The sequence below is a fragment of the Cimex lectularius genome, unplaced genomic scaffold, assembly GCF_000648675.2.
Source record: "Cimex lectularius strain Harlan isolate CLEC.00 unplaced genomic scaffold, Clec_2.1 scaffold150, whole genome shotgun sequence".
Taxonomy (NCBI): Eukaryota; Metazoa; Arthropoda; class Insecta; order Hemiptera; family Cimicidae; genus Cimex; species Cimex lectularius.
This window is the reverse complement of record NW_019392717.1, coordinates 768769-792516: the sequence shown is the minus strand read 5'-3', so window position 1 is coordinate 792516 and position 23748 is coordinate 768769. Positions and strand designations below refer to the sequence as shown.

Here is a 23748-nt window from a genome sequence, read left to right as displayed (position 1 = left end):
TTAAGTTTAGTTTAAGACAGGGCATTCTTCTCTTTGAATATGACGATCTCTCAGCCTTTCAGTTGGAGTCTTACCCAAAGGCGAGGTCTGATATTTGTTTTTTGGATGGTGGGTGCTCAATCATCTTTGATGTCTGATATTTTGGACCGCCATAGTGTCCACACATAGAAGTCCATTTGTTTCAATTCATTTTTTACCTTCACTTGATCTATGATACCTAATCATTTTTCTATATGTTCAACATATAAGTGGACAAAATCCTACTCCCGTGTAGTGACTGGTTGTGGGAAGTTTGACTAGTATTATTTCTTGTGATTTAGTGCACTATCTATGCTTATTATCCATTGAAAAGGGGATCCCCACAAGCTGAGAACCTGGCATGTTTTAACCCTTTCTATGTATGAAATTGGTGGTGGTTGTTGGTTTCTCCCTTGCTAGGTGCATGTTTTATAGGACTATTAACATACTTTTCTTATTTTGTATGTCTTCTGTTTTATAGTGCACTTTATTGTGCATTTGTTTAATGTTTTTATTTAATTTTATTTTTTAAGTGGCGATTTGCAACAGCAGTGATCATATCAACCATTAGGGTGCTGGTGTATTTTTACGGTATACAAGCTGTAAAACCAACAGAATTTTTAAATTTATTTATTTTAAACAAGGGTATTTGAATTATGAGATCTGAACCCTTAGGGTGCCGGTTTAAAAAAAAGGTGAAATATAAACGCTGAAAGCTTGGCAAACTTATAAGAGGATCTAAATCAATTACAATTAAAAATTGCTAGTCCATAACTTCATCCTTACTGGTAAAGGTCCCTGGTTCAAATCCACCACCCTGGATTCGAACAAGTGACCTTTTACAGAGAAGAGCACCTGCCAACGCCACAATTGTTTTGGCTCCCAACGCCCCATGTTTTTTCTTTACTGAAATTTAATTAAATTGTTGCTAAATCGAGTAGACAATTCATAAGTCAATTTTTTAAATATACACAATTATTGGAAAAAAGTATAGAGGTGTTAGGGTTTAAAATTATGGCAAGAATTTACAATTAATAAAACTATGAACTTAAAATCTCATTTATTGATTATTCTTTTTTAATAGGCAAAAACAATGCAAAAGGTCCGACAAAATCAACACAAATAAAAGAAAAATTGGCAAAATCCATAGTTTCACCAACACTGAACGAAAAAAACAAATTCTATGAAAACACGGATTGAAAAAATGAAAATTAAACAGATTCTTGGACTGGAGGTTCGTAAGTGTCCGGTCTTGAGACTCTTACACCAGATTCATCAACCTTTCCATCCCCATGCAAGTCTAATAGTTTGCTCAATTCAAATCGTGGTTTTTTTAAGACTTTGACCTGGAAAAACACATAATTAAGTGGTAATTCTATACATGTAATTAAATAATTTATTACTTTGCGGATGTAGACATCGTGAAGAGGATAGATTCCTTGGCAGTTCTTTTCTATGTCTTTAGCAATTGAATCAGGAATTAATTTATTAACTACATCACGTAAATTACTATTAGTCACTGTCTTTGTTATGTTATAAATCATTTTTCCTCTAATTTCCTTGACCTAAAATTTATAGCAAGTAAATTAATTAGTTTGAAATGAGTGTTTTGATTTTTTCACCTGTTTTCGTTGAGCGTAGCAAGTCTTTCTTTGAGACATTTGGTCTTTGTTGGTGAAACCAATGCAGAATACTCTAAGAAGATAACCATCAGTTGTTCTAACATCCACATTCGCTTCAATTAAAGTCTAAAATTTTGAAAGTTTCTTCTGTTTATTATATTCAAACCAGATCAATCAAGGCGAGTTTCAATTTACCTGCCATTTCTTAACCATGCTCCTCAGTTTGTCTGTGGAAAAGTCCATCCCGTGGAAATTTGTGAGAACGTTCTTCGCTTGAACATCCTCGGCAATGAGACGAAATTTCCTATACAGTCTTTCGGTGTCTGTGTCCATTTGAAGGTCTGTGGTCGAAACTTCAAAAACCCTGCCTTTGAGGCCCTCGGATGCAATCTCTAAAAGAAAATCTCAGTGATAAATCTGAGTCTTGGCTGGACGCCCCATTCTACTTACTAGTTCCTTGAGTTCTGTTCACAAGTGTTTTCCCAATATGGAAATTTTTAAACATCAACGGGGCTTTAACATCATACCAATCTTTGCGTGTGAACGGGTCCACTCTATAAAAATTGGAAGAATGTTGGCAAAACAAAAAATTGTATTCATGTGCCAACTTGTGCTTCTATTTATTTTAAAATGTGCTGAGTGCATAAATAAAATAAAAAAATTCATCTCTTTCTACAGATCATCTAAAAAAATCTAATTTCAATGAAAATATCACCTTAAGGTTTTTCTGTGCTGTTTAAGCGCTGATATTTTCATAAATTATAATCAAATATGGTTGGAAGTTTAATTATTAAACCAATGAAACTAGTAAAATCATGCTAGTTTGTGAGATAGTGAAATCTGTAGATAAATTGTCTATCATCATCCCATTCTGTCAGTTGCATTTCATCATATTTAATGATTATGGTCTTAGACCAAAAATTACCCACAGTACAACCAGATATTGTACTGTGGGTAATACAAAAATTATCAAAATGCGTTTGACATACAAAACTAGCAGGAATAAATAACTAAGATGATTGAATACAATGTAAAAATAATCAAACCTACGACTTCTTGAGACCTGCCGGCAATTTGGGTAATTTACAGTAAATTACCGGCAAGCCGTGAGAATGACCTATCTTGGCTTTGATAGTCTGGTGTCAGACCTCAGTTTTATCCACCCTGCTGTCAAACATAGAGCTTCATGGACTGTTTGACAACTAGGTCATTTCAGCCCCCTACTCACCAGTTTTTAAATCTAAACACTCACAATTCAACCAATTATTTTCTATTTACAATTAGGATGTTTAGACAATATTCTTCTATCAGCCCTCTCACACAACACATTACCGCTAATAAATACATTTATTTAATGTACACAAAACAAGAAATTTACCAGTACAATATACTATAAAAGAACCCTGCTTCCTGCTTCTCCCAAAACTTGGAAAAGAGGACCAAAATATTGCTGGCAAGCATTTTTGATCCAGCATACTCTCATAACAGGTGGCCTACACTCTATATGGAGCCAAGGAATGATACCCATCAATTACGTGGAACATGTCGGACACCCTTTCTCTTCTTGCTGGACATATGGGCATGTTCTGGCCTGGAAGTAAGTGACCATGTTTCAATCTCGTATGACCTATTCTTAAACGAATGGGATAAGCTTTTAGAATTCAGATCCTCCAAGGATGCTCGATACATATGAGCTTTTGACAATCTGACGGTGGCGGCGCTGCCATTTCTTTTTGAACCTATTTTTTAATTAATTAAGGTTTTTAATTGAGATGAAAAAAAGTTAATGGCACGAGAGGGATTCGAACCCACGACCTTCAGCTAGATACGCCGCTGCTCTACCACCTGAGCTATCGTGACCTCATCCACTCGGACATCAACTCCCCATCTCAACCCCACCTTATGAGTTTTCCCTCCTTTTGCCATTTTTCAACTATTTTCACTATTTTTTAAATTAAAATGTAGAGAGATTATATTCAGCCAGATAAGAATTTGATGTTCTGTCACCTTTTTATTCTTTACACTCTAGGTTTCAGAGCGGTTTGCTCCTTTTTCAATAACTTTGTGTCTGGAGCTCAAAGTTAATAAAAATTTTCAAAATCAAATTTAAATATCTAAAATAAAAACCTTCGTCCAGCATAAACAATTGGTAAGACATAAACCATCCACACTTCAGGAAATTTTTAGTTTCTGCAAGCCGGATCATGATGATTAGGTGGGACAACCCAGCCTTAGCTGCTTTATTCTCTTATCATTACCATCCAGACTGTCTGGGGGCTTGGACAACCATCACTGTTTTAGCTAGATACTCCAACTCAAAATATAATAGCAGTAACTGTGCTGAGAGAATCGGTTGGCAGAGCCTTCAACATTTCAATTCACCCTGAGCGTGTTTCAAATTGTAGTACCATCATGTAAGCAGGAGCAACCAGGTTGTAGATGCACCGTCCCTATACCCAGCACACCACACCCTTGCCAGTCTATGAAAATAAGGTGAAAACCAGCATACATATATCTATCTAAGTTCCAAGAACTTAGCTTGGTAAAGACAACTTGGCTAACATGGCAACATTGCCCAACAGGCATAGCTGGTTCTCAAAATTGAGTACCATTCCCTGCCAGGCTTTGCCAAGGCGTCTTGTCAGGTAGACAATTGAACATGATCAAGCTCTGCAGATTTCATTTTGTACATAGGTTGCTCTCACTTAGTTATGTTGGATGTAATGACAATTATAAAAATTAAGACCAGGATGATCAGATAACCAAGCTGCTTCAAAACTACCGAATTTAAGCAAACTTGATAATGATAAAGTGGGAGGTTTATGGGATGACAAAAAGCTGAGGTCATCATCAGCCCTCTGCATGTTTCCCTTATTTTTCTTTTTCTTTAGTGCGTGTTTTGTTTTAAACTGCAGCCATTTGAGCATCTCGATCTGGTTACTAACTCTCTGCTTTTATACGTATACAATGACAATATTATAAAATGCTAGTTATTTATATAAAGTCATAAACAGATGTCTGGTCACATTCACACCCCCAGAGACTCGATATGCCTTGCAACAAGGTTGAACCCACTCCATTCTCGCCTAATAATTTACTTTTACTCTCCAGACGTCACACACTCACCCCAGAGTATTAGATATTCCTCGGTTAATTAATCCCTTCCTTTCATGCTAATAAATTACATTCATTTCAATAAACTGACATAAATCACAAACACTATATACGTTTAAAAATCCCTATAGCCCTGAAGTACTGGAACAGTGCCCGCTGCTTTTCCTCAAGACTACAGGTCTGAAAATGCCAAAATATTGTCTACATACTTCAAGACTTCTACAAAGGAAAAGGTGCGTTATTCTTGTATGGCCTATTCATAATCTTGTCAACAACTTAATTATTAATATTAATTTTATTCGTTAAATCTTAAGCATAACGTCAGTTTATTGTTTTTCAATAATTAGGTTGTAAAAGTAATAATGAGAAATAAATCGAAAAGTAATTAAAATAAAAGTTAGGGTTACTGAAAGATTAATTTATTATTAGGATCAAATTATGATTTTTCGGTTATTATTAATTGTAATTGCTGTACAAATATAAAACAATAAAAATACGTAATGCAAATTACAAAATAGTTGTGTGTAATAAATAATAAAAGTCGAGAAATGTTAAAGCTTAAAAGCCGGCATCTACCCGGGCAAAGGGTTAAATACTATCGGTGAAAAATAAGTTAAAAATTTAAGACAATCAAATTTAATTGATAAAAAGTAACACTTACACCTTCTTCTTCACTCCCTTTTTTCCTCCTTTGGAAAGTCCCTTGTTTTTCCCTACAGCCATAACTTTACAGCCTGATACGTTAGGAAATCGTATGCCGAATAAGGAACTTTTCAGTTGTAAACCTTATCCGCGATTTTCGGCAGAAACAGCAAACGGATATCCGGCAAAGTTCAGGTTTCAAACAAAACAGATTATGACGTGTTTTTACAATTTGGTTAAGCGTCGTAAACAATTGGATAATCTGGAAAACAATCGGTTAATGGTGTAGGAGAATGGTAGTTTTTTTTAATAAATTGATGTATGAAGTGCAACGGGGAGAGGGCTTTCGTTGGATAAATAAACAAACGAATTAAAAGAAAACGATTTTATTTAGTTAATGTACAAATACATTAAACAGATTCTTGCACAGGAGGTTCGTAGGTGTCCGTCCTCGAGACGGTATGACCCGACTCGTCCACGACGACACCTTCGGAATGAAGTTCCAATAGTTTGTTGATGTCAAACCTCGGCCTCTTCAAAACTTTAACCTGAAAGAACGAATAATTTAAATCCGATGTAAAAACTAAAAAAAAAGTCGATACCTTTCTTATATAAACGTCGTGCAGGGGATAAATCCCTTGGCAAGTTTTCTCGATGTCTTTTGCTATGGAATCCGGGATCAATTTGGCGACTACTTCACTCAGGGCAGAACCGCTGACTTCTTTTGTGATGCTAGCTACCATTTTACTTCTAATCGCTTTCACCTTAAAAATAGTTTAAATGTAAAAAAAATAATTCTTGTTGGTTTAAAAGACGTACTCTCATCCGCTGAGCGTAGCAAGTCTTCTTCTGAGACATCTGGTCCTTGGTGGTAAATCCAATACAGAAGACTCGAAGGAGGAAACCGTCTGTCGTCTTCACGTCTACGTTGGCTTCTATGAGGGTCTGCCACTTCTTCACCATGCTTTTCAGCTTGTCCGTCGTCAAGTCCATCCCGTGGAAGTTGGTGAGGACGTTCTTACCCTGGACGTCTTCGGCGACGAGGGCGAACTTCCTGAAAGAGTATTCGGCGTATTCGTCTCCTTGAAGATCAGAGCTGGACACTTGGAAGACACGACCTTTCAGGCCCTCCGATGCGATTTCTAAACATGGGCATCAATCTGGTTCACTAAATTGTTTTGTTTAGGCCGTTTTTTTATGGAAGTACTGACTTGTTCCTTGGGTTCGGTTGACGAGGGTCTTCCCGATCTGGCGGTTCTTGAACATTTTCGGGGCTTTGACGTCGTACCAATCTTTCCTCGTAAATGGGTCGACACTGGAATAAAAGACAGACAATTAGCCTGCTTTGATAAATGATTTGCACAATAACATATTATATATGGTCGGAGGTCGATTATTCGCAGACAAATCCATACAAGTATGGGTAACAGCCCTCGAGAAAGAGCTAATACTCTTGGAAGGAGCCAGGCTGCAAGCTGTAAAGGAAGAAGACCTCCGACGGCCGCAGATAGGGTGGATTCCCAAATTGCGATACAAAGCCAAGGGGTTTCTTAATCAAACAAACAAAATACCTCCAAGTAGATGCCTGAAAAGTGAAAGAAGAGTGAATAATGGTGATCCTTCTGATGATGGAATGCTAGGAAGTGGGGGTTTTGTATTCCCAAGCACTACATCCTTCTAGCTTATTGGATTGATTCGATCTTTCTCTTACGAAGTAGGTCATTGACTGATATTGCTACAATTATTTTTTTGGTTCTTCTTGGTGTCCTGATGTGGTGACCACCACAAGCTATCCACTAGGAGCTTCAACAATGGTCTCGCCTTCCATGCTGCAGCCAATGAGCTTGCAGCACCTCTGTACATAAGGTCAACGTGCTTATAGCTGGGAAAAATTAAATGAAACCTAGTTACCAACCATTGATAAATTCAATAGTAAATTGACGGCAACCGAGATTAATCAAGAAGAGTATCAGCGGGCTCAGAAAATCTGGAATCATTTCCAATGTAAAAATATAGGCGAATATAGCGATATTTATTTAAAAACGGACGTCGCTTTATTATCGCTTACCAAATCGCTTTACCTCTTTATTTCGGTTTTTGTTTTCTGTGGATCCATTCTTCGATGGAGGACATTCTATTAAGAGATGTTCTTATCTCAACTATAGATTCTGTGATAATGGTTGGTCTTCAAGTCCTGGTTAGTTTGTCTACTTTTTCATTACCCAGAACACCTTTGTTTCTTGGCACGCAAGATGTTGTTAAGTTTGTGTTTTCCTAGGTTTAGGAGATTTTGGATGCATTCACTGACAATTCTATAGATTGCTCATATTTTGAACTTTACGCCCCAACACGCCCGATCCGGTTCCTTCTTTTGCTTTGGAGCCATCTGTATACTATATCATTGAATCTGATGTCTTTCGGAATTCTTCTTCGACTTTGTAGTATGTTGAGATTTTTAGTATGTAGCAATGTTTCGGTGATCATATAGTCAGTCCCCATTTTTAGGGGGTAGATGTAGATATAGTTCCGGGGTGTAGTATGCTGCGCCCTTTAAGAGCTATTGTATCCCCCTGCTCTGCCTAAAGCAATCGGTGAGTCCTATCTCATCAAGAAACTTGATTAGTAGGCCCGGTTTCAATGGTTGAAGCTCTTCTATGGTCACATTATACATCCCAAAACATTTCCTCCTACGGGCTAGTGTAGCTCTTCTTTTGGTGGTTTCTCTTCTGCCTCTTTGCAGAATCTGCATGTGGTATCTTGGATTATTCAATTTTCTTTAAGTGTCCATTTAACTTGCTGTGCCGTGTTAGGAATCCTATTAGGATTCGCAGTTTGTTCCTGCTTCCCTTGACTCATTCTGTAATTTCTTTCCTTCCAAAATTGGTTAGAAGGTTCTTCGATTGTCTGTGTCCAATGAGTGAATTCCAAAGTTCCCTCATTTTCTTTTTGTCCTTCTGTCTGAGATACTCGTTAATGGTGTGGGTTCCTATGCCATAGAAGGGATGAGGTCCTATCAGCGGTGCAGGAGCCTCTTTTCTTGCAAGTGTGTCCGCTTTCTCGTTGCCTTCTACTCCCATGTGTCCTGGGACCCAGCAGAGGCTGACTTTATTCTACGTACCTAATATGTTTAGTTTGGTTTTCCTTGAACTAATGATATTTGAACTTAGTGCTTTGATGGCTGCTTGGCTATCAGACATGATAGCTATATTCTTGTTTTTGTACCCTTTACTTAGGTTGAGTTGGGTACATCTTCGATTGCATGAATCTCAGCTTGGAAGATACTGGTGTGTTTTCCCATGGGTTCTGAGTATTTGGTTCCAGGTGCAAATATTCCTGCCCCTGTACCTTCTTGTCCTAGATCCATCTGTGTACCAAAGGATGGTGCCATTCTTGAAAGAGTTGTTTCCCTCTCGTTCCCATTCTTTTTTGGTACCCAGGTTTATTCGGACGTTTTGGTTAAATTCAAACATCCAGTTCATGTCGTCTCTCGGAGCCACGAGTATCGGATGGTCTTTCTATAGTTTGTTGCTATCTCTCTATTTTAGTTTTATTCCTGTTGGGAGGTTTCTCTTTGGTTAAATTAATGATGGTTTTCTGCGCTGTCCTTATTACCATGTGGTGTAGGGGGATTAATCCCAGTACTTTTTCCATGCTAATTGTAGGACATGTTCTCATTGCTCCCGTTATGCAGATGCATGCAAGTCTCTGTATTTTTGTGAGTTCTTTCCTTTTAGTTACTTGTTCTGCTTTGTCAGCCCAGGTCTTACTATCACGGTGTACATCCATAGCAGGGTTTCCGGTCTGCATCCCCCAGTTCCTTCCTGCTGTTCTTCTGCACACCATCAAAGCTCGCGTCGCCTTCGTGATGGTAGAGCCGATGTGTTTCATAAATGTTAGTGTTTTATCTAGTATGATGCCCAGATATTTGGTATTTAAATCTGATGTCTTCCTGAATTCTTCTTCGACTTTGTAGTTTGTTGAGACTTTATAGTATGTAGAAATGTTTCCGTGATCATATAGACAGTCCCCATTTTTAGGGGGTGTCTGATCTTATTTATTTGTTGCTGAAATTTAATTGTTTTTGGCGTTTTCATAGCGCTTCTTTGTATAAATTTTAGCAATGGTTGTAGGTTTAGTTTTTCTAAGGCCGTGGGGTTGTTTTTATCGCCCCTGCTAAGCCCTTGCTCTTGTTTTTGTTTAGCTTTGATCCTCTCATGTGCCACAGGAGAGTCAACTTGTTAATTAGATTTGGTCCGTTTAGGCTCTAAACGAAATCCAAAAAAGGAAGAAGGATCGGACATAGCAACGTCTTTCTTTAATAAAATTATGAGCCGTTCAATAACGACTATCGATCATTGTAATTTACATTTATCAAATCTGACAGCCATGTGATGATAATTGACGCACATATGCACGCGTACCCACACACAAATATGCAGAAACGTGCATACGTTCATGCAACATAACATTTATTCTCTTACTATGCGCGTACTTTTCCGAATAGCTTCAAACAGTTATAAAGTTAATGAAATTGATAACTCAACGAAATATAATCCAATTAAGAAACGTTAAATACTTCAAAATGAAATACTTATATTTTTATTTTAAAAGTTTTCAAAGTGATTCATTTCATTCATTTTTTTTTTTTTAATTCATTTCATGATTTCCTTTTATCTTTAGATCTTGATAGAATTGACGCACCCGAATGTGCATATACATGCAACATAGCATATTTTCTTATGTTGTGCATATTTTTCCGAATGATTTCCAACGGATCTAATTTTAAGGTACATGAAGTTGGTTCCCCAATGAAGTATTTTTCAATTAAAAAGAAAAAAAAGTATAATTTAAATTTATGACTATATGGAATTATCGACCATGATATGTGTAAGATGTATTTGGTATATGGTCAAAAAAGAAGAATGAAACTGCAATCACTTGCCAAGCTTTCGGCTTTTAAAAGGGCATCCTCAGGGCATTTGCATCTTAGTTATATTTGTTGACTTAGTGTGGTTGTCAGCAGGTTTTCGGAATTGACAACCACATTGACTTAAGTCAACAAATGTCACACTTCTAAGGTGCAATACAGTCTACAATAATTACACTTAAACTTATAATTTAAAAGTTTTCAAAGTAATTTACTTTCATCTTACAATCGTATGGGTAGCTCTTGATAGAACTGACGCACACATGCACACACCCGAACATACACGCACATGCACGCACCCGAACATACATGCACATGCACGCACCCCGCATTCTCTTACGAAGCGCACATTTTTTACCGAAAGTCTTCAAAAGGATTTAGTTATAAAGTTCATGACGTTGATGACCAACGAAATATTTTCCAATTTAAAAAAAATTGAAGTGAACATATTTATTTTGTGCTTTATTAATTAATAAAGGTAATAATTAGCCAGATTCGTTTAAATTATTTAAATCTTAATTACTTATATATCAAAAAATCATAATACGAAAAAAGCCAGGCAGTTAATTTTTAATTTCTGGGTTATGATCCAGTATACTGATAGTAAAGTGCACCAAAAAATTATCACTTACATCTTCTTCTTAAGACCTTTCTTGCCTCCTTTCGAGAGACCCTTGTTCTTTCCGACAGCCATTTCAATCTAGTCTCGTGAAAATATCCACTTGGAAAAGACAAAAAAAAAGTTTTTAAATGAAAACCTGTACAAATGGTAAAATCACGTTTGAGAAATCCGAAAGAGAACGTGTGCCCTGGCGTGTGGCCTTCTTCTTCTCTTTTTCACTTCTCCCACCACTTGTTGAGTTCCAGCGAGGCTCCCTGGTCGTCCCGATGATTTCGCCCTCTTCTGGAAATTTGGAACCACAGTCGTCAAACGGAAATGACTTACGAAAAACACAACAATTATTCTGTTCCTTAGAATTTATTTTCATTAGATGCTTTATAGAACGCTGAGCATGTTTTATAAACAAAATTTGGGTTCCTATATACAAATTTTACATCCAATTTTCAATTTTTTTTTGGTCAGCAACTTTCAAGTTTGCCCAGTTGCAACAATCTTGCTTGACTTCCTGCCAAATTTTTGGTTATTGTCTCAAGGGCAAACTCTTAACTTGTACAAGGCTTAACTTGTATACAGGGTGATTCGATACTCCTACGACAAAGTTTATCGAGTGCTTCTACATATCAAATGCAAAAGAAAAAAAAAATGTATGATCTATGGTTCGATTTTAAACCCTTTCGCAGATATTCAACATTTTATGCCCCCCCCCCCACTAGCTACAGTTTTGGTCATAAATCTACTTGAAGCTCTTGAACTATTCATTGTTTTAGGGAAAAACATTGAAAAGGATGTTAAATTTCCTTTAATAATCCTTCTACGACTCTCAATTTAATTTTTGATAAAAAAAACTAAATCTTTCAAAAACTTAAATTGACAGGTAACGAACCAGCTTCTGTATATAATGTTACATTCAATTTTTGTTGGTCAGCAACTTTCAAGTTTGCACAGTTGCAACAATCTTGATGACTTCCTGCCAAATTTTTGGTAGTTGTCACAAGGGCAAACTCTTAAATTGTACACGGCTGATTCGGTACTTGTACGACAAAGTTTATCGGGTGCTTCTACACCTCAAATGCAAAACAAGTTTGGATGAACTATGGTCCAATTCTCAACTAAATTGTTAAATTAACTCTAAAAAGGCCCCCCTTCGACAACTTTCAATTTAATTTATAGTAAAAAACTAAATTTTTCAAAACTTAAATTTAAAATGAGTAAAAAAGCTAAATTAGCAACCTCGTTAGAAATTTTCACTGTACAGCTAAGCACATTCCATAACTACTTAGTTAAATAAGTTTGCTAGCATTGTACCATTTCCTTTAATTACATCGAACCAAAGTGCAGAAATTTTATACCAAATGGGAAAAAAGTCGTGACAGTGTGACAAAAGGAATGGGATTAATCTAGAATCCAACTTTTTGCCCTTGGCAAACTTTATTTCCAAACTTTAACCCAATAAAAAAGCACAAAAAGAGACTAAAATGAAACAGAACACATAAAAAATAAACAATAAATATAGCAAATAACCAAAGCATAAAAACTGGACAAAATATCTACAATAAACACGACAAAAATGACTCTGGGAGAGCAAAACAAGATTACCTTAAAACAGATTCTCAGACATGAAGGCATAGAAGGAAATGAACCAGCTTCTGTATATAAATGTTACAGCCAATTTTTTCAACTATGTTCAGTTATAACAATCTTGCTTGACTTCCTGCCAAATTTTTGGTTATTGTCTCCTGGGCAAACTCTTAACTTGTATACAGGGTGATTCGGAACTTGTACAACAAAGTTTATCGAGTGCTTCTACACATCAAATGCAAAAAAAAAAAAAAATTGTATATCTATGGTCCAATTTTTAACCCTTTAGCAGATATTCATTCAACATTTTATGCTTTTCTTTTCAACTAGCTACAGTCATAAATCACTTGTAGGTCTTGAACTATTCATTTTTTTGGGGGAAAAAACAATGAAAAGATAGTTAAATTTCCTCTAACAACCCTTCTACAACACTCAATATAATTTTTGATAAAAAAACTAAATCTTTCAAAAACTGTTAAATTTAAAATTTGTAAAAAGCTAAATTAGCAATCTCGTTAGAAAATTTCACTATTCACAGCTATAAAATTTAGTCACAAACCAGTCACAGGTACTGTTGCCCAACTTACTTTCGATCTGTTTCGTGAAAAACTCTTTCTGATTTTTATAATTCAGAAGGGAAGCGTTCCAAATTTTTGGTACATATCAAGGAACTCCAAGACTAAAGTTGTGCCAACAGAAATTATGCTATGCTGTTCTTTCATTATTAAAACATCTTTACTTGTTAGGAATTGTTTATTATTAAAAAATAAATAGCTGTAAATAATAAATGTTGATTGATTATTACAGTTGATTTCGAATTTTTGGATGCTTTGAGTTCGGCTATTTCATGAAAATTCGTGCACTTTGAAATGAACAAGAAAACTGACAATTAGCTGAACAAGGCAAGCACTGAATATTGTTGCTCGGTGAATAACCGAATCCTGCATCTTTAGATGAAACAGATGTTTTATTTAAGTATGTCCAGGACGGTGCATTCGCCAAGGGACTAGGATCATTATTAAAATGGAATTATGCCAATGCCCAATCCACAATAAGGAATTGTTGGATGGATGGTTGAATTCCTCAATTGATTTTGATTAAGTTCTGTTTTCAGTATTAGAAATATCAACCATTTTTTCATTCACAAACACTCTGCATCGGTACGGACTTGAAGAATAAAGCAAATTCAGTTGTTACTGCCAAGCTTTCAACCTATTTTAAGAAGTCATCAGGGCAAAACATAATAAGTCAACAGATTGTCATATTTAAGTTTTTTACAGGGGCTTTCAAATTCCTTGAAGACCGACTCAGTCCTAACATAGCCAAGGATTGTAACAATGACTGTCCATACCTTGATCCAGAGTGTTGTCGATTAATTTCTGCTTTTGTAGTGTACTTCGCAGAATGAAAATGTTTAAAATAGTATTATATTAAAATTTAATACATGAATGTTTTAAACATTGTTTTTATGTCCTAACATTATTTAATGTTATTACTAACTTATTTAGAAATAACAATTGCTTATATTAAGAATATAGCTCTTTTCCATATACAGATTGCTCTTCAACAACTCGTATCTATATTTTTTATTCTTTCTCCAATATTTCCATGTAGTTTCAAATTGCTCTCTGGCCATCCTATTAATACATATAAAAACAATTTTTGTCTTTATAGATTTATTAAAGTATGATACTCACCAAAGGTCTTTCCATTTTGATTTATTTGATGCACCCAAAATTTTTTTGTTGTAGAAAGGACAACAGCACATTCTACCTCAAATTCATCTGAGCTTGAGATCATGTTGCACTATTCTACAATAATAAACAGTTAAGAATAATTAACAATTCTGTTTGAGACCTTCAATTGATTCAGAGGCAATAAAGTGAATGGTCCAAGCATCCAAGCCAAATGCCTTTCCGTCCAAATGCACACAGCAATGTCTACATCCCACCACAACTCATCCTCCTGTCCAAATAGTATCCCTGGCTTAAAGCTAATATATTATTAAAGAATGCCAATTAACACCAAATTATGGACCTCTATCTAGAAAGAGGTAAGCCGTTGTTTTGTACACAATAAAACCACATGTGGTATACATTGCAAAGAGACAATCAGGAAATACCTTACCTATAATTAATTACATAAGAGGTAAGTTAAGGAAGTAGTGGGTCTCTGAATGGGAATTAAAATTTAGGATTTATCAATTTACCAAATATATTGGAAATAATAAGTCTTGCCATGGGTGAGTTCTTTTGACTATATTTTATATTTTTTATAAAATGTACAATGAAAAGTTTAAATAATTAAACAGATTCTTGTACAGGTGGTTCGTAGGTGTCCGATCTGGTGACAACGTTTCCAGAATCGTCGGTGTATTTGCCCTCACCGTGCATCTCGAGAAGTCTGCTCAACTCGAACCTCGGTCTCCTCAACACTTTTACCTGCACATTTTCATTATCATTTAGTGAAAAATCATTAAATTGAACAAAAAATAAATTAAAACAATTAATAATTTAAAAATAATTTTACACAAACTTAATTTAATTGAACAAAAAATATAGATTCTTGAAACAAATAAAAAATCCACTGTTTGTCTATTTCTCAGAAGCATATCTCAAATAAATTATGTATACACCCTTTAAATTAGACAGACTTCATCTTGCACGAGTTTTACGTTACTTCAACATTTTGAGGAGAAATAATGAGTAACTGTGCTTCAAAAAGTAGGTTCACCCTCTAGAAGTAACACACAGCAATTCTTGATTCAAATAGAAAATCCACTGTTTGTCTATTGCTCGGAAGCACGTCTCAATCAATATAGCAGCTCTCTTGAAATTCGACAAAATTTATTTTGCACAAGTTTTACGTTACTTCAACATTTTGAGGAGAAATAATGAGTCACTGTGCTTCTTTGGAAAAAAAGTAGGTTCACCCTATAGAGTAACTCAGCGATTCTTGATACAAATAAAAATCCTTTGTTTGTCCATTGCTCAGAAGCACACCTCATCAATCGATATGGCAGCTCCCTTGAAATTAGACAAAATTTATTTTGCACAAGTTTTACGTTACTTCAACATTTTGAGAAGAAGTAATGAGTAACTGTGCTTCTTTTGGGAAAAAATATACTTTCTCTCCAGAACTGCTTACAAAAAATTTTATAATCTATTAATCCATCTATGTTTAGCAGTCATAAATGACCTATTTAATTATTTCAATTAATTATTCTTTTTTATCTAGTGTTGGTTAAGATAAAAAAGTTAATGTCATGAAAGGGATTTGAACCCACAACCTTTGGCTCAATACGCCGCTGCTCTAATCACTTGAGCTATTGTGACTTCAAGTGAAGTCAAGCGTGTGTGTGAGTTCGAATCACCCTCATATAACACCAACTTTTTCATCTCAACCATGACATTAGATAAAAAGTAGTATAATGTACAACATACTACAATCAATTAAAAAACCATGGGCTTAGCTGGGATTCAGACACAGAACTGCTGCTACATGGCAAATACGAATCACACTCCCTAACTACTTAGCTATCGCCGTCTCTTACCAGTATTACTTTTTATCTATTGATTCTACTTTATGAAAATGAACACAGAGCCAATCAATTAACTACACATTACGCATGTGATGTTAATATCATAATCGATTTGGCATAATTATTTATTCTATTGGCAATAACTGTTTGTCTGCTAACAGAGGACAACATGAATAATCATGTCTTTCTTGTAAGAAACATTTTTAATATTGCAATGCACTGGCGTTTATTTAGTACATTCTCTAAAAAACGTGTTAACATTGCTTATTCTTAAGGTAAAGTTTTGAAATTAACCACAATGTTGAATAATTGCATGCTCCACCGATAAAAATGTAATTTACAATTGGACCAAATGCTACACACAGAGGACACATGCCATGAGAAACCAGCAATGCTGGCACTTGAGTGTGATGGGGACAAGGTCTCGATGCCATCACTGATTAAGATGATGTGATGGGTTCTCGGGATGGGAAAGTGTAAAAGGTAAATGATGGGGTTTGGTCTGCGAGTCAGTGAACTCTGTCTGTCTTCACTTGCGTTTTTTAAAATTTTTATTATTATTATTATGAAAGTGGGATAAGAATGTAGATCCACTTTTTGTAAATGATTAATCTGTGAGTAGAACCATAATTTACAAAAAGTGGAAAAATTCTAAGGTTGGTGTGAAACTTTTGTAATTGGGAAAATATCAGTTCATTGATGAAAGGAACGTTGAGGTCATTGTGGATAGTGAGCTTTGATGATTTGATAGAACTGCACAGTTCCACTCTGTATGCACAAACTGGTTGCATAATTCTTGTATAAGTTAAGTTTAGCTGTGGTGGTCAAGAAGGATTTCAGTCCTAGAAGGTCTTCGTAATTGTCTGTCTTCTGTTAAGTTGTCTCTTAAGTCTTGTGCAGGGATTCGATGTCTGTTTGCGGGCTAGGTATAGTCCTAAGTATTTGACATGAATGGAAATAGGTTTTGACACCGAGTACATTTTTCTACATTCAGTCCTCCAAGATGTTCTTGATGTTGGAGGGAGCTTGGGTAGGATTAGTTACAGGACAAAACTGCTTATCATAGATGGTGACCATGGTATTAGGATGAACAGGTAGGTCAGCACTATACTAATAAATATATAAAAGATGGGACCAAGAATATTTTCTTGTGGGACACACTGGATTGTATCGGTTTGATATTTGATAATTCATTGCCTCACTCGCAGTGGTTGGAAAGAATTTTAGGATAAGGTAAAGCCGGGAACACTTACCCGATGCCTTGCCATGTTTTGGTAGGTTGTGCACATCTGCCTGACACAAGCACACACCACATACAGTCACACACACAGCATGCATCATAATCGCAACGCCTCTTTTGTTCTTAAGGCATAATTTTGAGCACAACCATGTAATAAGATGTAGATAGTAAGAATGTTGTAATTAATATAATGACAAAATTACATATATATAGTTTGAAATAAACTACAAAAAATATGAGTGTCCTGGGGTCTGACGCTACTCGATGAAAATGGTGTAATTGTATGAGCAAAACCATGAAACAAATTTTTAGTTAAATTTTATAAGCATAACCATGTAATAAATTGTTAGTTAAATTCATTATATAAAAAAATGGTATTCTGGTGTTTTGATCAATTTTCCACCAAATCATTAAAATTAAGTTTTTTAAAAATAACTAATGAATTTTTTATCTCGAGGTTTATATTAAAATAAGTTTGTTGTAATTAATATAACGACAATAATACATGTAGTTTAAATAAAAATTTAAGTGTCCTGTTCTTTTGTCTTTGACTGCACTCGATGCGATCCGACAAAAATCTGGACAGTGGTGATCGCAGAGCATAGAGTAGGGCAGCGTTTGCATAGCATCGGGCAGATGTGCACGGGGTAATACAATCAAATGGAAAATTGGACTTTGGATTTGTGTCGGGTAGCATCGGGTAAGTATGTTCCTGGCTTAAGGAGTGGAAAAAAAAGTTTAATTTTATGAAGTATTCCTGAGTGCCAGGCTCTACCGAGAGCCTGTGCTACATCATGGGACGCATTCAAGCAATATCCTTTATTGTCTAGAACAAATGAGATGTGTTAACAACTCTGAAACCTTGCTGTACCATGGAATGATGAGGACAGAGATTGAATTGGTGAGAAGAAATAATTTTATGGGTATCTAGGGTGGGTATTAAAGATTAATTTAAGGATGATGGCTGTAATGGGCCTGAAATGTAATGGGTAATAAGAGGATATGTGGTTGGAAAGTTTGTAACTTTAGGAAAGATAATAACAATGGAATATTTACTTATGAGAGGAAAGTGAGTGATACTAAATATCACAGTAAATTATTTCAGGGTTGGTGAGCCCAGAGGCTGACACCATACTATTCACTCAGACCCACAATGAGTCTTTAAGGTTGCTTATTAATATTTGTTTATGATCAGAGGCCAACACAAAAAATGAAGCCTTCTTCTTTTAAACATGTTTAATATTGCAATGCACTGGCGTTAATTTAGTACATTCCCTAAAAACGTGATAACATTGCTAATTATTTATTCAAGAAAGAAAGCAAATTCTTGGCATTCAATTGGAATTATAAATATATATTTTTTATTGCTTTTATTTTATGTAAATCACTGTTTGTCAACGAACAAAAGACAACAAAATGAAGCCTTATTGTAAAGTTTACATGTTTCAATATTGCAATGCACTGGCGTTAATTTAGTTCATTCCCTAAAAAACGTGATAACATTGCTAATTATTTATTCAAGAAAGAAAGCAAATTCTTGGCATTCAATTGGAATTATAAATATATATATTTTTTTCTTTTATTTTATGTAAATCACTGTTTGTCAACCAACAAAAGACAACAAAAAATGATGCCTTATTGTAAAGTTTACATGTTTCAATATTGCAATGCACTGGCGTTAATTTAGTACATTCCCTAAAAAACGTGATAACATTGCTAATCATTACTAGGTGATACAAAGCAACATTATTCCTCTGAGTCAAAAATATTCAATTAAATATTTTTGAGTTTGTCTACTCTCACCGGTTTTGTTTATCGAACATATTTTGTAGTTGTCATGTTGGCCTAAAAATGGCTAAATAAAGAAACATGTGGTAGATAAAACCAGCAAAATTAAGCAGGCCAAGAGACTTGGAACCAACCAAAATAAAGATAAAATAAAGAAAGATCTCCATGGAGAAATTAAATGAATGATGTCAAGATAAGATAAGCAAACCTTGGTGGTATTGTTTCTCTTTTTATCAGTTCTCAATCGAATAAAACAACTCTGATCTTGTTCTATCCCATTCTTTTTTTCCTTCAAACGTTTTTGCTTAATCAGGAAAACTGTTTCAATTGCTATACAGTAGAAGCAAACTAAAGGGTGCAGAGACGTTTCTTATAATACAATTTTTTGGATAATCTACAGAGGCTGTTGGCACGCGGTAAAAAAAAACATAATTTCCAATTAAAACTGAACGATCCATACATTTCAAATACAAATACAAAGTCCAATATACTGTAGATGAAATGTAAACCAGAGAAAAAGAGCATCATCTTGTGGTTCGGCACTTAATAACTGCACACATTAAGTTTAGATTTTACCCTGCAATTACACACCATTTTTTTTTACTGAAATTGTATCAGTTTAACGTTTAATTAGTATATTCCTTAACAAATTGAATTACTTCAGAGATGAGTATATAGTCCAAAACTATACAAAAGGTTTTACTTAAAATTATTAATGAAAAAAACTTAATATACCACTTATTATTCACTATACTTATATATACCAACATACTTAAAAATATAAAAGAAATACTTAATGATGGAACTCAAACAGAAATATCAAAAATGAAAATGAATAGGACAAGTAAAAACTGGTTATAAGTAAAATTAGAATACCTTTCTGATGTAGACATCATGTAGAGGATAGATTCCTTGGCAATTTTTTTCAATGTCTTTGGCGATAGAATCTGGAATGAGTTTGCCTACTACATCCCTAAGATTGCAGGTGCTGATACTATTGGTAATGTTAGTCACCATCTTGTGCCTAATTTCTCTAACCTTAAAATGGGCAAAAATTGAAAATTAATATTAATTACCTTTGGGTAATATTTTCGTTAACCATACCTGTCTATGTTGGGCGTAACAAGTTTTTTTTGCGGACATTTGATCCTTGCTGGTAAAACCTATGCAGAACACTCTTAAAAGGTAACCATCAGTGGTTTTGACATCAACATTTGCTTCAATAAGAGTCTAAAGAAACATATATAAATATTTAAAAAATCAAATTTTACTGACAAGAAAGAGGGTTCTAACGGACCTGCCACTTTTTCACCATGCTCCTTAGCTTATCAGTGGTCAAATCCATCCCGTGGAAATTAGTCAAGACATTTGAAGCTTGTACATCCTCAGCCACAAGGCGGAATTTCCTGAAAGACCTTTCGGCATCAGGATCTCCTTGAAGATCAGAAATGGAGACTTCAAAAACACGACCTTTCAGACCCTCAGATGCAATTTCTATAAAACAAATTATAAGTTAACAAATGAAAAATCGCTTACCACACCATCAACAATGAAAAAATATGAATCCATACTTCAACAAAAATGATAACAGATTAATACAATAGAAATTTTCAAAAGTAGACAGACAATGCAAAAAGTTGAATTTTAAAATTAACTGCTGAGTACAAATCTTCAAGAAACTTAGAAGATACCAAGGGCTTAATTGAAGAAATTTAAGAAATATAGCAAAGATCATGTCATGGTAGAATTTAAAACATACTGGTTATACGGTATTGGGATCAATGTTGGAGTTATGCCGTTCTGTTTGGCTGATTGCAATTGATGACTTAAGCTTTTTGATAGATGCTATGACTAGTAGTCGGGTTAAGGCTTGGTATGACTGACTAGGAAGTTTTTTTGTTATTGCCATTTGGACATAAAATGAACAACAACCATCTTTTCTGGTTTCAATACTACGATTATCTAGAGGACTGATTTTTACTTTAACAACATTCAAATATTGACGGCAGTTGTAGGACCTCTGTCAGAAAATATTTGAAACCTTGTAAGTACAATCAAATACCAAACATAACCCGGTCATTTGGCAACCCCTTGAACCAAACTGTCTGATATTGCTCACCACATTCGTCATCTGATTTGGAGTACTCACCCTAGGTACACATGGACATTCTCTTCAAGCAGTCATCATTCTTCCCTTCAAATGCTAATATTTGGGTGAGGTTCATGGAAAATCAGCATACCAACGAGGTGTGGGCAAGTGTGGTTTCACTGTGAATACAACACAACCTTAACTGAGATTTGGAGTAAATAATACTGAATACATCCAGCACCACATTGATTTTAGCTAAGGCTGTACAATTACAGTGAAACCTCTACTAAAGGTCATGTAACTACTTTTATGGTTTCTTTTGGGGAAATGTCCGCTAAAGAGAGGTTTTTATAATATGATAACACAGTAGTCTCTACGTATCAAGCTTTACATGTGACACGTAGATTTGGAGGTATGGACAGTTTCAATGACTAGTTAAAAATTTTCCCTCCTAGCGTAATGCCCGAAAATGCCGATCAGAATTAAGATCATACCGCTCCATGAATTTTTGTTCTCAATGGCTTAATTGAAAAGGCTGATCTCAAATTTATTTGGAAAATATCAAAAGTATAAATTATTATTTGTGAGGCTGATAAATAAGTAATTAAAATATGATCAGTGGGGTAATACAGGGAAGGGGAGGCAGCACTACAATTCAAACGGTGTAAATCAGCAGCTTTTTCACTTTTCAGTACTAATATTATTGTTATTTTGTACTATATTTTATATTGTAATTTTTTTTAAATCACGCATTGTATTTTTTGTTATATTAATCAGTGGCCTGTGAGTAACCATATAACTGTTCAATTGTATTGAATTAGGGATTAAAATGTACTTATTTAATATATATTCACTATCTTTCAATTAATTAAGGGTTTTAGTTGAGATAAAAAAAAAATCAATGTCACGAGCAGGATTCGAACCCACGACTTTCAGCTAGATACACCGCTATCTACCACTTGAGCTATCGTGACTTTGATCCCTTCAGACACTAACTTCCCATCTCAACCCCACCTTTTGAATTTTTCAATCGAGTGGATCGAAGTCACGATAGCTCAAGTGGTCGAGTAGCAGCGTATCTAGCCCGCTTGTGACATTGACTTTTTTTATCTCAACAAAAAACCTTAATTGAAAGATATTAATTGGTCAAGCGGACCACGAAAACTAGTGAATTTAATACGATGAAATGAAGTATATCTTCACTAAAGCTCTCCATGGCCATTTCATTTGTCACTGAGAATCAAATAGATTACATGATATTTGAAAAATGGCAAAAAAGGAGGGAAAATGCTGGAGTTTTCGATTCTTCAGAAGGAGAACCGCGAGATCATCGACATATTGTGCACTATCTTCAAAGCGTCTAAAGTTAATTTTTGTCTTACGCCCTCATTGTTCCAGCCATGTTGTACCCACTGATCTATCCATGAGCCAGAATGGAACCCCAAACTGACCCATAACGGCTTGAAAAAACAAAATCATCGTGAATGACTAAGTTTGTTAGGTTGCTAGCTATTCGCACTCCCGTTTTCCCACGTTCAAAAATCATATCGCTCCATGATTCCGACTATAGAATGAGGCTACTGCCCAACACGACACTAGTTAAGTTTCAAAAGTTAAAATTACGAAGGATATAATTAACACACCCCAGCCACCCGGCTTAGCCCATTTTATACATGATTTGCACAGACTTACTAGTTCCTTGGGTACGGTTGACAAGAGTCTTTCCGACTTGACGGTTTTTGAACATAATCGGGGCTTTGACATCGTACCAGTCCTTCCTCGTGAAAGGGTCCACCCTGTAAACAAATACTAGGTTAGACCACGTGGAGGGATACCGTTTAACGGCTAATATTATCCCTAGTCAGGGTAAATCAACCTTGCAAACAAACGATATTTCATATTAAACAATAAACTGCATGTTTAATACATGCTACAATTGTATATATTACATTAGAGACGGAATGGTTTCAGGGAAGATATGGATGGTTTATTAAGCTGTAGAAGGGATTTAAATATTGAATTAAAAACTATCTACTTACACCTTCTTTTTTACTCCTTTCTTTCCACCTTTCGACAGTCCTTTGTTTTTTCCAACAGCCATGATTCCAAATTTGGAAGTAACAGACTAACGTTACTCCTGTATTACTTCAGAAGAAAGGGCTTACGAGGTACGAACTGAAATAAATGGCCGCCGTACCAAGACCAACGCTATGAATAGAATAATTTCCCTCCGGCTCACCGAAAAAAATCCCATTCCCTTTTTTTTTTTATTTTACTCTAATAGATCAACGATAAATAATTAACTTTTAAATAAGCACTTAATATAATAATGACAAAAAATACATACGAATAATAAGTAAAACTACACAAAACTAATTTGTTGTTCAACTTATTTTTGATACTTTTAGTTCAAATATTACATTTGTATAAATTACTTAAAATAAATTGATGAAAAATACAATTTTTACTGATAGAATATCGGAAAATATTGGATTTACATTTGACAGTCTTCAGGGGAAAAGTTCTTCCTTTATTTATTTATTTATCAGGCAACCACAGTTTTTTTA

The 23748-nt window shown here is 35.1% G+C and overlaps 3 protein-coding genes across 3 annotated transcripts; all 3 read right to left on the bottom strand.

Moving 5' to 3' along the window:
- Window positions 1-1053: 1053 nt before the first annotated feature.
- Window positions 1054-5608, bottom strand: LOC106663430 (40S ribosomal protein S3a). The gene is made up of 6 exons (XM_014388254.2): window positions 5416-5608; window positions 2091-2194; window positions 1836-2032; window positions 1641-1766; window positions 1422-1583; window positions 1054-1364 (listed from the first exon to the last, which is right to left on the bottom strand). Exons 1-6 carry the CDS (start codon window positions 5475-5477, stop codon window positions 1230-1232), a joined length of 786 nt encoding a protein of 261 aa, XP_014243740.1. The 5' UTR covers window positions 5478-5608; the 3' UTR covers window positions 1054-1229.
- Window positions 5609-5766: 158 nt separating this feature from the next.
- On the bottom strand, window positions 5767-11162 carry LOC106663421 (40S ribosomal protein S3a-like). The gene is made up of 5 exons (XM_014388243.2): window positions 10956-11162; window positions 6608-6711; window positions 6216-6538; window positions 5999-6160; window positions 5767-5944 (listed from the first exon to the last, which is right to left on the bottom strand). The coding sequence occupies exons 1-5, from the start codon at window positions 11015-11017 to the stop codon at window positions 5807-5809; spliced, it is 789 nt and encodes a 262-aa protein (XP_014243729.1). The 5' UTR covers window positions 11018-11162; the 3' UTR covers window positions 5767-5806.
- A 3598-nt stretch (window positions 11163-14760) lies between these two features.
- LOC106664653 (40S ribosomal protein S3a-like) lies at window positions 14761-23379 on the bottom strand. The gene is made up of 6 exons (XM_014390577.2): window positions 23221-23379; window positions 22874-22977; window positions 20390-20586; window positions 20197-20322; window positions 19969-20130; window positions 14761-14964 (listed from the first exon to the last, which is right to left on the bottom strand). Exons 1-6 carry the CDS (start codon window positions 23280-23282, stop codon window positions 14827-14829), a joined length of 789 nt encoding a protein of 262 aa, XP_014246063.1. The 5' UTR covers window positions 23283-23379; the 3' UTR covers window positions 14761-14826.
- Window positions 23380-23748: the final 369 nt, after the last annotated feature.